Source organism: Eretmochelys imbricata, chromosome 1, assembly GCF_965152235.1.
Source record: "Eretmochelys imbricata isolate rEreImb1 chromosome 1, rEreImb1.hap1, whole genome shotgun sequence".
NCBI classification, from domain to species: Eukaryota; Metazoa; Chordata; order Testudines; family Cheloniidae; genus Eretmochelys; species Eretmochelys imbricata.
Genome location: NC_135572.1, coordinates 258,445,248 through 258,459,189, shown reverse-complemented (window position 1 = coordinate 258,459,189; position 13,942 = coordinate 258,445,248). Strand labels below are relative to the sequence as shown.

The window sequence follows — 13,942 nt, the reverse complement described above, 5'->3', positions numbered from 1 at the left end:
GATGTTCAAATGGAAAGGGCAATTCCTTTGCTTTGGTTGTGCCTCTGTGGCCCTGATTCAGCCAAGTATTTAAGTATATGCCTGACCTTACATAGGTGAGCAGCTCCATTGACTTTAATGAGACTCGTACTTAATACCTTGCTGAATAATAGCCTATATGGGGTATAGCCTGTATTTGATTTTGTGCAAAAATAGTCCAATACATTTTGTAGCTAATATTTTAAAGGTACTTTTAGACATTCTGAATACAGAAGGAATATAGTATAATTATAGAACCATGTTAGTGAGAAAATATGTAATGGATTTATTTCTTTCCTCCTTCTGGCAGGATTTGACAAGTCTGGAGCAAATGCTGATAAATTGCTCTAAAGCACTTCCTTCCAACATCACTCAGATTAATGTCATTCCTCCAACTCAGGAATCTTATTATGATCCCAATCTGGTAAGAAAATATTTAGCCTAAAAGATGTACATTTTGTCTCATTTCCTGAGCTTGTATCTACTGAATTCATTGTTTTCCCTGCGCAATTTTAAGAATAATTCACAAAAAATATAGCATGTATGCAGATTTCTTATGTTAGGTATAAAACTGTTATAAACCACACTTCTAGTTGTTAAGGTCAAGAAATATTCTCCACAAAAGTAAAGAATGCAAATTTGCACATACGTGACATTTATAAGGTTGTCCTTTTTTCAAAACGTGAAATGTAGTTCAGCATGTTGAACCAGAGAGGCAATATGCACTGTCCTCATTTATCTGAGGGTTTTGATGGCACTAGGCAAGTGTTGATCTGGAATTTCTCCAATTTGGTGAAGAGGTTAGCTCTGTGTGTACCTAGTCTTGAGATGCTTTCCTCATAATTCTGATACTTTTGAGTAACTCCAATTGACTTTTAATGTGGTTTAGGCTTCCAGTGCCTAAATCACTTTTGAAAATGGGACTTGGGCCATGTCTACTTGCTTTGCTGGTTAGGTGTACTAGTGTACTATAATGACAAAGTGCTTCTAGTGTGAATTCATCTTTTGCTGGTGTTTATTCCATACCCCTTTGTTAAATGACGTATGCCAGTAAAATTGTAGTTTGCCCATATAAGCTGATCTATACTAGAGGCTTTTTTTGGCACAGCTATGTAGGACAGTGATCACACCTCTTCATACCCTTGACTGACATAATGATGCTGGCAGAAGTTTTGTAGTGTAGATATGCCATTAGGTTATGAAGTCATTAGGTTGCTTTTGAAAAATGTACTCTAGTGCTTTGCTAAATTGGGCTTTATAGGTTCAAACCAATACTTTGTGGTACATTGTACTCAGAAATGAACTTGTTAGGCAGAGAAAATCATGGAGCACAGAATAATTTCTTCCAATGACAGTCCTTTAAAATACATGAATTTATGTACCAAGGGGACCAGGCTGTCCTAAAGGAGCTGGTTCTTGGCAGTTGTTTCTTCAGCAAGAATCGGAATACTGATCAACCGCATCAACCTGGTCTGATGAAATGTAAATGTATATTTGGGAATGCTCCAGATATTCAACACGTTGCAGTCCAGATTACCTCATTGTCTTTTGTGGTATTCACACCTTTGTGATCATCTGAGTGAAGTTTGCAAAACTATGCAATGGTTCAGTCTAGGTTTGTCAGTATAGTGAAACTTTGAGGAGAGGCAATAAACTTTACTTGGGATAGAGTTAAAAGTAAGTCTGAATAGTTAGGAACAATTTTAAATTATTTTAATCTCTTTGGAGTGCTAATAAACTGTCACTAATCTAAGCACTAATCATGAGTACTAACATCATTTCTAAGTCCACTTCAAATAGTGACATAACAGTGTTTGTTTTTAGCACAGAGGCAGAATTTATTTTTACTTTTCTGGGTTGCAAGGGCTAAATTTGTAGGAATCAATGTAGCACTGTAGAAAACTTCCCTTGGGAATAGAGATTTGGTTCCCAGAATTGTTGTTTCCACATAGTTCAGACTAGGAATAATAAGCTTAATACCCATCAGCTGTTCTTTAGCGCTTGCCTGACCAATTTTACTAGTTGGCATTGACTGGCTTGCATCAGGAATGCCAAAATCAGCTGTCCAACCTGTTTCAACTAGTGAATATTGTATTAGAGATGGAATGCAGAAGCTAAATAGAAAGTTTTCAGAGTAGCAGCCGTGTTAGTCTGTATTCGCAAAAAGAAAAGGAGTACTTGTGGCACCTTAGAGACTAACCAATTTATCTGAGCATAAGCTTTCGTGAGCTACAGCTCACTTCATCGGATGCAACCGATGAAGTGAGCTGTAGCTCATGAAACCTTATGCTCAGATAAATTGGTTAGTCTCTAAGGTGCCACAAGTACTCCTTTTTCTTTTTGTAAAAAGAAAGTATAACAAATACTAATATTAGAATGCACCAACGTCCCTTCTTTTTCTAACCAAACTGATTGTTTCTCATTTTCATCCTAGGAGCAAAGTTTTGTATAGTTCTCTGGAGATTGTAGAACTCTGTTCTTTTTATAATGCATTTCTTTCCAGGAGACTTTTAATAATATAGTTTATAGAGCAGTTATGCAAGGATGTTGTTTACCCCAGTTGTATTTTCTTACAGCCTCCAGTGACTAAAAATCTGGTAACTAACTGTAAACCTGTGACTGACAGAATTCGTAAGGCATACAAGGACAAAAACAAATATAGGTATGTTATATTATTTTTATTTTTTATAATTGTTTGTATAATATTTGTAAACACATAGTAATAAGATGAGAGGTGAAAATGCATAATTGATCATAGACTGCACTGTACATGTTAACATAAATTTAATCCAAAGCTTCCTATTAGTGGTACTTGAACAGAAATAAAAACAGAATTAATAACTACTTATTTTTTTTCTGTTAGCTTTTTATTAAATTTTATTTCTTTATTTTTATACATACACAAATGAAACATAACAAATTATACATAAACTTCTAATAATGTGTTAACCATTTGCTACCTAACCTTTACCATACTGGAGACATTTAATTATATGTAAAAGGAATGTTTAAAATAACTAATTTATATTTGTATTACACAGTTTACAAACAGACAAAAATTGTTTATACAAATCCAAATAGTTTTAAATCTTATTTGGCCTTATCCTTATTTTATGTACAGAGAAATTGAAGAAGAAAATTTATTAGAATAAGATAAAGAACCGAAGCAAACTTCAGAGGAGGGGGAAAGAAAAGAAGAGGGAAGGAAGTGGGCAGAGGGGGAGATGGCTGGAGGGGCAGTCCGATGCATTTAACAGTATCATTTAGATACTTCCAGGAAAGCATCTGAGAATCTCTGAGAATTTTTCTTGGGTATTTCTGTTACAGCATTCAACTCTTTTCCTGGTGGCCAAGGCTCCAATCTTCAAATGTTGGTTGCTTTTTAGATTTCAGTTTTTGCGGCACTAGGCTTTTAGGAATTATTAATGCGATGCTGAGATAACTACTTATGTTTTATGTTTCACCACCAAAAAGGATATGTTATTTTTTAATTTAAGTGATAATATACTTTTGGTAGCCTAAACGTTTTTCATATTGCATGTATTTCAGAGAATGATCACTATTATTTCGCCTCAATTCCTTTCCTTGGGCCAAATCCTGACCCTAGTTTATGTAACTGTAAGGAGTACAATAGCTCCAGATGGCTATGTAAATTAACTGCATGCAGCACAGACTGATACTAAGGACTGCTGGCATAAAAAGGTGCAGAAGGAATCTTCCTCTGCTTTGCCTGTGGTATATGTTAATCTGCTTGAGGGGGGATCCCAGTCTCATATTTCCTCATTCTGCTGGGGAAAGGAAAGCTACTGTAGCCCTAGCTGCCTTGTGCATTTGTTGCAAGGAAATAGGTGTGTTGAGAATTGAGAATGGGATTCTTCTGTTGGTTTAGGGAGGGGTCATTGTTGTCCTGCCCTGTGTGTGCTGGGAATCTGTCTAAGCTCTTGAGCTCAGAGCTCTGTCAGATCTAATAGCCAGGGAAAATGACTAGCCGCACAGCCTGTTTAGTTTCTTTGGTGGCCCTTCAGCCGAGATGGAACTCATGATCTCATTTCCACAATGCCACATATGCCAGATGGGCTCGACAATCAGACTCCTCTTCCAAGGTGGGAGAGCTGTTTGGGAGGCCACTGAAACTTGTCTCCCATTGCCTAAGTGGCTACAGAATCTAGCAGTACTGTAGAATCTAAAAGTTATGAACTGACCAGTCAACCACACACCTCATTTGGAATTGGAAGTATGCAATCAGGCAGCAGCTGAGCCACACAAAAAACAAATACAATACAGTACTGTGTTAAATTTAAACTACTAAAAAATAAAGGGAAAGTTTAAAAAGAAAATTTGACAAGGTGAGGAAACTGTTTCTGTGCTTGTTTCATTTAAATTAAGATGCTTAAAAGCAGCATTTTTCTTAGCATAGTACAGCTGTATTAAGTCAATTTTCAGTTGTAAACTTTTGAAAGAACAACCATAACGTTTTGTTCAGAGGTGTGAACATTTCAGAGTTAAGAACAACCTCCGTTCCCGAGGTGTTCATAATGCTGAGGTTCTACTGTATTATAGAACTGCTGAAGGCTTTGGGTCACAGATGCTGCTTGATCCAGGACTTGGCCATTTATTTATTTAATGACATCTCAAAGTGCCCTAAATGCTTGGCAGAGATCATAAACAGGCCACTGCCCCAAAGAGCTTACAGTCTGATTTTAGACATGGCACAACAGATGAGGTGACAAACACAATAGGGAGGGAATGAGGCAAGGAAAGATGAGGCACAATATAATTAATTATAGGTTTCAGAGTAGCAGCCGTGTTAGTCTGTATTCGCAAAAAGAAAAGGAGTACTTTTGGCACCTTAGAGACTAACAAATTTATTTGAGCATAAGCTTTTGTGAGCTACAGCTCACTTCATCGGATGCATTCAGGGGATAATACAGTGGAGAGATTTCACTTAAATTATGTTACTCAGTTTAAGGCTCATCTTGGTGGTTTTATTAATTTTTAATATAAGATACAGTGATTGTAATTGGCTTACTTGGTGTTGTGGACATTGTTAAAAGGAGGGATTTAAATGAGGAGGTGGTAGTAGCCAGGCCTGACAAAATAAGAAAAATGTTCCATACATATGGGGCAGCTTGAAAAAAGGAATGGCAACTTCTGTGGGACAGTTAAACACGGCATCAAAGGTACTTTTAGCCTATAGATTTCTTTCTGAGACTTTACACTTCATTACATCTACTGCTTTGTCAATATTTGTAATTTATTGCATTTAATTGTAAGGCCCACATCTCGCAAAGACTTATGCACCTTTGTCAAGTTAAACAGATGTGTGAATCTTTTCAGGAATTGGTCGTAAGATTAGAGTTTTATCCTAATCCTAATTATAGTCCTCTCTAATTAAAATACTTCTTTTTTTTCCCTTCAGACTTTCAGAGTGGGGAGTGAAGGGGCAGGGTAGGGATTGAGAGAGATTGGTTTTAAGAATATGTGATACAAACATAATAAAGCATACTTTGTAAATAGTAGAGGCTTACATAGTTTACAGGAAGTCTCATTAACATTCTTCCTTTGAGATCACTAGTTAACCAATGTGAGTATGAGAATTCAGGTCTTAATTTTCCAACAGGTTAATAACAATTTTTTTTAAAATGTACAGAAAAGAGATTTTGTGTAAGAGCACCAGTTGTAGTGAGTTAGCTTCCTTGAGTAAATATATTGAGAGATGAACCAAATTTTAAACAACTCTGGGCGGGGGGAAAGGACAATCAGATGTAGAGCAGTGCAGCAATAAGACATTTAATTTGTAGAATGTCATGTTTATAATGCCTGACTCACGCTGTTATGCTAATCTAAAAATTGTTTTAATAATACTAAGGTTTGAAATCATGGGAGAAGAAGAAATTGCTTTCAAAATGATCCGCACCAACGTTTCTCATGTAGTTGGCCAGCTAGATGATATAAGAAAAAATCCCAGGTACACATTAATTGTTTTCTATGTTTTGAGATTGCTTTATTTTCCCTTGAGGCAGCTTCAAACATCTCATTTTATAGGGTGCTTTTACTAATATTTATTAGGTGTAAGGCAATTGTGAGTAAAAATTACTTTTTAAACATCAGGTTGCAGTCTTAATCATAAATAAAAACTATTCTGTCACTAGCACTGCAACTTATTTTCACTCCCTACTTTTTCTGCCACATAATTTTCATATTTGTAATGAACTAGAAGTGTTGAATATTCTAAAAAACATGATGAAAATTGTGAAGAACTTTCATGCGGTCATGCAGAATAACTTGTGTATCTGACTTTTTCATTAACCACTACTAAATTTTTATATTTATAAAACCATTGGAAATTTGCAGAAAACTTCAGCAGCTGCTGCTGAGAGTTTAATCTTGAATAGGATTCTACAGATCACAAACATCATATCACAGGCTTTAAAGAATTGGCCACTTTGTGATCTGTTTTGTACATATAATATTTAAATGATATATGAAACATTTGAAGACACTGAATATTACAGTATGTAGGCATTTGTCTAAACATTTTTGAAAGATCCTTTGTTACCAAATCAGCGTGCTGATTTACTTTGTATACAGTGTCAAATGTTCTGCCCCACCTACCTACCGTCTCAGGATATTTCTACACAGCCTGTGGCAGCGAGTCTCTGAGCCCTGGTTGACAGACTCAGGCTTGCACTATGGCGATACAAATAGCTATGTAGATGCTCCAGCTCTGGCTGGAGCTTGGACTCTGAAGCCTAGAGAGGAAGATGGGCTTCAAAGCCCAAACTCCAGCCGGAGCTGCAACGTCTACTCAGCTATTTGTAGCACCATAGCATGAGCCTTGTGAGCCAGCGCTCTGAGAGTCCCTGTTACGGGTTGTTGCTCGCTGTGTAGACGTACCTTCAATTATAGTTAACTCTGCAAGGAGTGGAAAGAAAATAGAAATGTTGAATCTTAACTTAGAGTTCCCCCTTTGCTCTTACAGTTCTGGAGTATCTTGCAGACAGCATTCTATATTAGAGTAGGATATGCAGAGTCAAAAGAATTGAGTTGTAGTCGCAGCTTGTCCACTGATTCAGTGTGGGAGCTTGGGCAACTCACTTAACTTCTCCTTGTCCTTCTTTCCTCAGGTGTAAAATGTGATAATGCTTTCCCAACTTTGTAAGGCCTTATCCAGTGCTTTTCATCTGATGACTTCAGAGTATTATTTTTTGCTTATTTACTGATCCATGTAAAAGGTTTTTACTAAGTGCTCCAAGCAAGGGAGAGCTTTGTGGTCTAGGCATCAGTTTTGGAATACCCAGAACTATTGGACCTGCCCTTTCAAATCCTGAAAGAATTGAACTAGTCCTTCCATCTTGTGAAGAAAATGAATAAAATTCCATTGTTTGCTGTCCGACAGTCTGTTGGACAACACCTTGAAAACTGAGGTGCTTTCTGTTCTTTTTGGATATTAAATATCCATTTGATTTACTTAATTCTACTAAGACAAAATATCTCTTCTGCACACTGTTGTGTAGAGCAATGTGTGCCAGTTGTCCTGGTTGCCACACAGATTCTAAGGTAATGGGCAGAATATAAAGATCTAGGTAGACTGTGTCCTTCACCCAAGAGAGAGTAGCATGGTGACAGTTAAGCTTTACTTAGGTAGCTGGTGAACCATTTTTAGATCTTTTGGAAGGCCAGGTGCTAAATACATGCAAAATATTATTTTCTCCGCTATTTGAAAGGACACATTATACTGTACAGCAGCTGACTGAGCCCATTTCTTCACAAAGGTTAGCAGTTACCAGGCATATGTTACCAGATATGATTTCTTTCTCTGGGGAAAAAGTAAGGCTCTCTTGTCTTGCAATATAAATAGGGCACAAAACCTTGCCCATATGTAGGAAAGGGCATTTTGCTGCCAAACACCACCTCAGAGTGGCCAAGGATACACAGCTGTCAGGCAGACTATATGCTGCTTCAGTTACAACAAATAGCACTACCTAGATCTCAATGTCTTTCTATTTGGACTCTATACAAGAGGCATTGTGGGGATCCTGGTTTATTGGTGATTTTCATATACATTCTAGAGACAAGGTGCATGAGGTAATATCTTTTACTGGACCAACTTCTGTTGGTGAAGAGATGAGATTTTGAGCTACACAGTTTACCAGTAAAAGTGTGGGAGTTTTTTCTGACTACCAAACCTTTAAGCTCAGCCTGGGGTCTGTAAGTCAAGTTATGTTCTGTCTGGCTTATGTGTCGTCATTACCAGTAAAGGTTATTCGGGCCAAATTTTGCCCTCAGTAAAACTATTACCTTCCATTGCTTCACTTGAGAGCCTCTGAAAAATGCAATATAAATGGTTTAACTATTAGTATTGTGCTGCAGCACCTAATACAATGCAAATCAATCTATCATTTATAATATTGAGAAAATAACATGAATTATAAGTGACCCATGAAACTCTCTTGCTAGTGTTGTAATTTGGGGCTTCTGTTCTCTGTGATCTTTATAATCAACAGAGGGCTGTGAGATGACTCACTCTTAAACATCTGCTATTAATTCCATTAGAGGGCAGTGGTGCACACAGACACATGGTACAGGACAGATGCAAATGTAATATGTGTTGGGTACAACAGATATTGGGACTTCTTGCCACCCTACGTGCTCAGTGGATGAGGAAGGCCTTGACTCCTAACACCTGGAAAATTAATCAGATAAATGCAAAGATAAGGAGTGCTGTTACCTGTATTCGAGTATACCTATATTCACCAAAAATACAGTTTGCAAATAGCTTTGTTATCATACTAAAAGAAATATCCTAATATTGACTCTTCGTTTTTCTAGAAAATTTGTTTGCCTAAATGACAACATTGATCACAATCATAAGGATGCTCAGACAGTGAAGGCAGTGCTTCGGGATTTTTATGAATCAATGTTTCCCATACCGTCTCAGTTTGAGCTGCCAAGAGAATATCGGAACCGCTTCCTTCATATGCATGAGCTTCAGGAATGGTAAATTTTACAGATTCTCTTCCACATTCTGTGTGAGCTATTGTGTTGTATCAGCATCTAACTCAATGTATAGAGCAGCTGCTGAGGGGTGAGTGCTGGACAGGCTCTGCAGCTGCCTCCCCAGGGCCTTCCACATTGCTTCTCTCTCCCGAATTTCCCCCTCCGCAGGCCTCACATGTGACCCTTTAGCACATTCTGACAACCCAGTGTTGAAAAACACTTGGTTTAGAGCATGATGAAATGCTGTTAGAAATCCAGTTTTAGCTACAATTGAGTTTAAACCATGTTTAAACACAGTGGCCGTACATTTGAAACTATATACTGTGGAGTGGGCCCAAGAGCTGTTCCAGCATGCTACTAAAACAGTTCACTGGAACTGAAAAGATTTGTTATGATAAATATGTGCAGACCTTATGATGTACCTTACAAATAACCATTTTGCTTTTTAAACCAAGTTATATAGGGGTAAATTGTTACACAATAGTGCATATTTTTTTCTCTTTATCTGGATATTTTTACTCAGTGGAATGTTAGGAACTTTATGATATGTCAGTGCAAAGGTACAAACATTAATATATAAAACTCTGTTTCCATTTTTGTACAGGAGAGCATACAGAGACAAGCTAAAATTTTGGACTCATTGTGTGTTAGTGACATTGATTGTGTTTACGGTCATCTCATTTTTTGCTGAACAGGTAAAAGTTACAATTTCATCCAAATACACAACTTTAGTAGTATACAGTGTCGTCTCTATAAAATGAATTAATTTTTTTAGGGGTTTTGAGCAATAGCTGAAGTACTGTTTCGTGGCATATAAAACACATGTAGTAAAGAAGTTTTGGAACAATAAAGGAAGGAAGACACCTTGACCAAAGTTTTCAGAAGTGATTCGTGATTATGGGGTGTCTCATTTTTCAGGTGACTTACTTGCGAGTCCTTAAAGGATCCTGACTTTCAAAGGGTGGGTGCTGAGCACCTTTTGAAAATCAGGTCCATTTAGGGTGTGTCAGTTTGGGTCCTCAAAATCACCAGTCACTTTTGAAAATCCTAGCCTGTAAATATTTCTATCAATCAAAAGCAAAGTAAGATAACACTAGGAAAAATTGATTAAATACTGATCAGCTGGTCCAGACAGTATCCAACTTAGGGCAGAAAGCATCTGATCCAAAGCCCACTGAAGAAGTCATTAGAAAGACTCCTGTTGACTTCAATGGACTTTGGACTAGGTCCCAAAAGAAAATGTCTCCAGTTCGCCAAACCCTTAGGCATGAGAATTATTTTATGCACATGGGTAGTCCCTTTGAACTCAAACATAGTCAGTGGAACTAATCACATATTTTTGTTTGCAGGATCAGGGCCTTAGATAACAAACTTATCACTGAAAATTATGTTTGCCTGTTATGTTTCCTGTTGATAAACCTTATTTCTATTGTAGTGTTTGTATTTGATGGAAAAAAAATAAATGAACCATGCTGTTGTCCAATTTCTTTTCCTGTGTATCTGTTCCATGCTGCTATGTTAATCTTGTTCACTCTTTCCATGATCTGATGAGGAAAGTGTGATTTTTTGAAAACTTGCCCATTATATTTTTATTTAGTCCTATTAAAAAAAAGTCACCTACAGCTCTTGTGTGTGCTGCCCCTCCCCAACTCTCCCAGTTTGCAGCTTTTTTAGCTACTGGAAACTCCTGCTGTATAAAAACTTGGCTTCGAAGGTATAATTAATTTAGTGAAAGGACTAAAGCTCTAAATTTTATATTTAAGTACAGACAGATTTGTGGTAATCCTCTTGTAATTAATTGTGCCCAGTTATTTTATTAAGCTAGTTAAAATATGCACTTTCAGATTTAGTATATTATAAGTCTTGGAAATAATCACTCACTATTGTTCGAGTGTTCTTGACCCAGACATTGACAAATCTAATAGAGACACCTAAGCCTAATAGAAGAGAGTTTGAGTAATTGCTCCCTTCCTCTTGTGAAGGGAAAAAATTGAGGATATAGTCTTTTATACTTGATTGCTATGAAATGGTCAAGGTTTTATGGGGTTTGTGGGAAGAAAATTTGATGACCTGTTCCCCTTTGATGTTTGGGAAAACTAAATATTAATTATTTTTTTAACCTTTCAGCTAATTGCACTTAAACGAAAGCTTTTTCCGAGGAGGAGGGTCCAAAAGGAAGTCGGTCATGAGCGAATCAAGGTGTAGAAGAGCTTTGCTTCGAAATCAGTCTACCTCAAGCTGTAATAAGCATTTAAAATTGTTACTGGAGAAGTGTCTTTATGATGTAACATTTAGCTAGTTTGACATGAAGAAAAAAAGTCAAATATCCATAATTTACAGCCTTCATGGCGCTGCATGTAACACCCAAGCTCCTGAAATTATGAGATGGGGGGAAGTTAGAAGGAGTGGGCATTGGCAGTTCTCAACTGGTTTTACTCTATAAGCATTAGCTCACGGATATGTTATCCTTTTTATAAAAAGGGTTACTGAAACAAACCTAACTGCATTTAAAGCAGTGGACTTTGCCAACTAAGTAAAATGTTGGAAAGTTTAACTGTTCAGGATTAACTAGAAAGATATCCCTGACCTTGCATTCCAAAGCATTTTGCAGATTGCTGAATTAATCAGTACATTGTGTTGATGCTGCTTTTCCAGTTTTAGAAGTAAAACAGAGGATAATTGCTTAATTTCCCAATTAGATATAGTCTACATTTGATGACATTTACATTGTTTAAATATAGCAACAATGCAACCTCAAATTGGTGGTCTCTAATGAGGAATTGGATGATACATATCCTAATGATATCATCAAGAATCAAACTACTATTATTTTAAAGATTTTATTTCTCACCTAATTCATCAAACTGCCAGGAATACTGTGGTATTGTTTGTAGGCCTAATTACAAAGAGAGAGCTACAGTCAAGTAAAAGTGACTAGGATGTTATCATTTTACAAGCGTTGTAAATATACGAGCAAAAGTGCCTCACCATATGAATGAGTAATATATTGTTTTAATGTTGCATTGTATTAGAGCGATGTTTCATTTCTGAATTTGGTAATTATATTCTCATATGAAGCATTAATGTTTTAAAATTTGGACAAGCACGGGCAATCCTGTCATACTTTCAGACCAGTGTCAGGATAGCAAGATTTTTAAGGGGGAGACAATACTGAGACACTTTTTTCAAGCAGATATTTTTGACAGAGTACTTGCAATCATAGTTATTAACAGTAGTCTTCTAAAATCACTTCACTAATTATTTTATAATTGGAGTATGAAGTATACAATACATTGTGTGCTGTAAGATATTCAGTTTGTTTTAAAAGTAACTAAAGTCTTGTGATAAACAATGAAGTTATTTTGGTTTATTCTGTTTTTGCTCTAGAGGAAAAGAAAATACATCCAATTTAGTAAATTACTCGCACCTATTATTCCGGTAGACTTTGCTTGTCATTAGAAATATTCAAAGGTAACTCTAATTTGTTTTCATATTATCCAGGGCATATGCCGATTGTTAAACCAAATAGAATCTAATTTTTAAACATTTTAAAATATGAGCATTTGTATTTTTCTTTTTAGAATTTCATACTAGAAGATCTCAGATGTATTTAATATGCTGTGACATACTAAAGTAAACACACAGCATATAAAATGAGCAGTTTGTATCTGCCCTACTTTCAGTTGTCAAAGTCTTCTATTTTGGCAGAAGTGTCAAGGATGGTAGAATACTTCAACAAATGAAATTACAGGAAAGCCAGGATGTTAAAGTTTTATATTTTTAAAACTTTTTATTTCAAAAAGACACTCACTAAAAAGTAGATTAAGTCCAAAATTTGATCTACCTTAAAATTGTTTTAGTATTCTGCACTGTATTTTTTTTTAAAGTACTTGAGTACAAGAAATGATTAAAGAAAAATAACTACAGGGCCAGTTTTTCAAAACTTTTGGCTAAGTTACATGTGCAAATCATGAATTTCCATATACAGATGGCATGTCAGTGCACGGATGTCCATTCATTTCTGCAGTTTAAGCAAACACTTTTGAAAACTAGGTTCATATTATTTTGTTTTATTGCACCAATAGCCAGCCAGCAGACAGAGCATAAATTAACTGACAAAATTTATTTCCAGATCTGTGTCAATGTCTGTGACAGTGATATCAAAAAGAAGGAAAGGAAGCAGAGCTGAAAAAAACTGGGTGTAGGAGGAAAATATTACCCCAATATTTCATAAATTGGAAAGGACAAAACTAGTGAAGTAAAATATTTCTAATCTTCTATGAGGTTAAAGAGCAGAGAATAGAAATCAAATGATAAATAAGTTCTTGACAATATATTTTATCTTTTTGCTCACTTTTCAGAATTTTTTACGTAACTGTAATGTACTTAGATAAAATAATTGGGAGAGGTGAAAACTTCATTGAGATCATATTCAGATGATGAAGCATATAGATTCATTACATGATTTGAGAGAAATAAAATCTTAAATTACTTTCTGGAATTTTCTGTTCAATATGGTTGTTACAAGCAATACGATTGTTCTGAGCCATATGATGATCGCCACTTCATAAATTAGGATATCAGAAATATGCTACCACTATAATATCTGCCAGCAGCTGATAGCTTACTCATATCATTTTTGCCCCAAAGGTCATATCTTGTCATCTTATTTAAAAAACATTTACTTTTGAAGTGACCTGTTTCAAATACAATAGATCTTAAAATCAAAGGAAAATTTTATGCTGAAATTAGCATGTGAAACAATATTAAAGTCCAGAGAGAAAGGACTTTCAAAACTTTGCTACATTTAAAGCTTTCGATCCTCTTAATTGCATCACTTTCTTCAGCAGTAAAATTAATGAATATCACCTGTTGAGGATTACTTTTACTGTAACAGAAAAGATGGTCTCTAGCATTTGGTCCA

General features: G+C 36.0%; 1 protein-coding gene across 2 annotated transcripts in view; it reads left to right on the top strand.

The window, feature by feature from the left end:
• GNPTAB (N-acetylglucosamine-1-phosphate transferase subunits alpha and beta) overlaps positions 1-13,519 on the top strand; it is a 67,698-nt gene extending 54,179 nt beyond the window's left edge. Inside the window, exons 16-21 of one of the 2 annotated variants that reach the window (XM_077828349.1) lie at positions 329-442; positions 2,595-2,680; positions 5,888-5,986; positions 8,851-9,018; positions 9,623-9,713; positions 11,146-13,519. In XM_077828349.1, the coding sequence (XP_077684475.1) occupies positions 329-442; positions 2,595-2,680; positions 5,888-5,986; positions 8,851-9,018; positions 9,623-9,713; positions 11,146-11,223 (636 nt within the window). In that variant the 3' untranslated portion in view covers positions 11,224-13,519. The remainder of the gene's footprint in view (positions 1-328; positions 443-2,594; positions 2,681-5,887; positions 5,987-8,850; positions 9,019-9,622; positions 9,714-11,145) is intronic. The other variant, XM_077828358.1, reaches the window with a different exon arrangement.
• Positions 13,520-13,942: the final 423 nt, after the last annotated feature.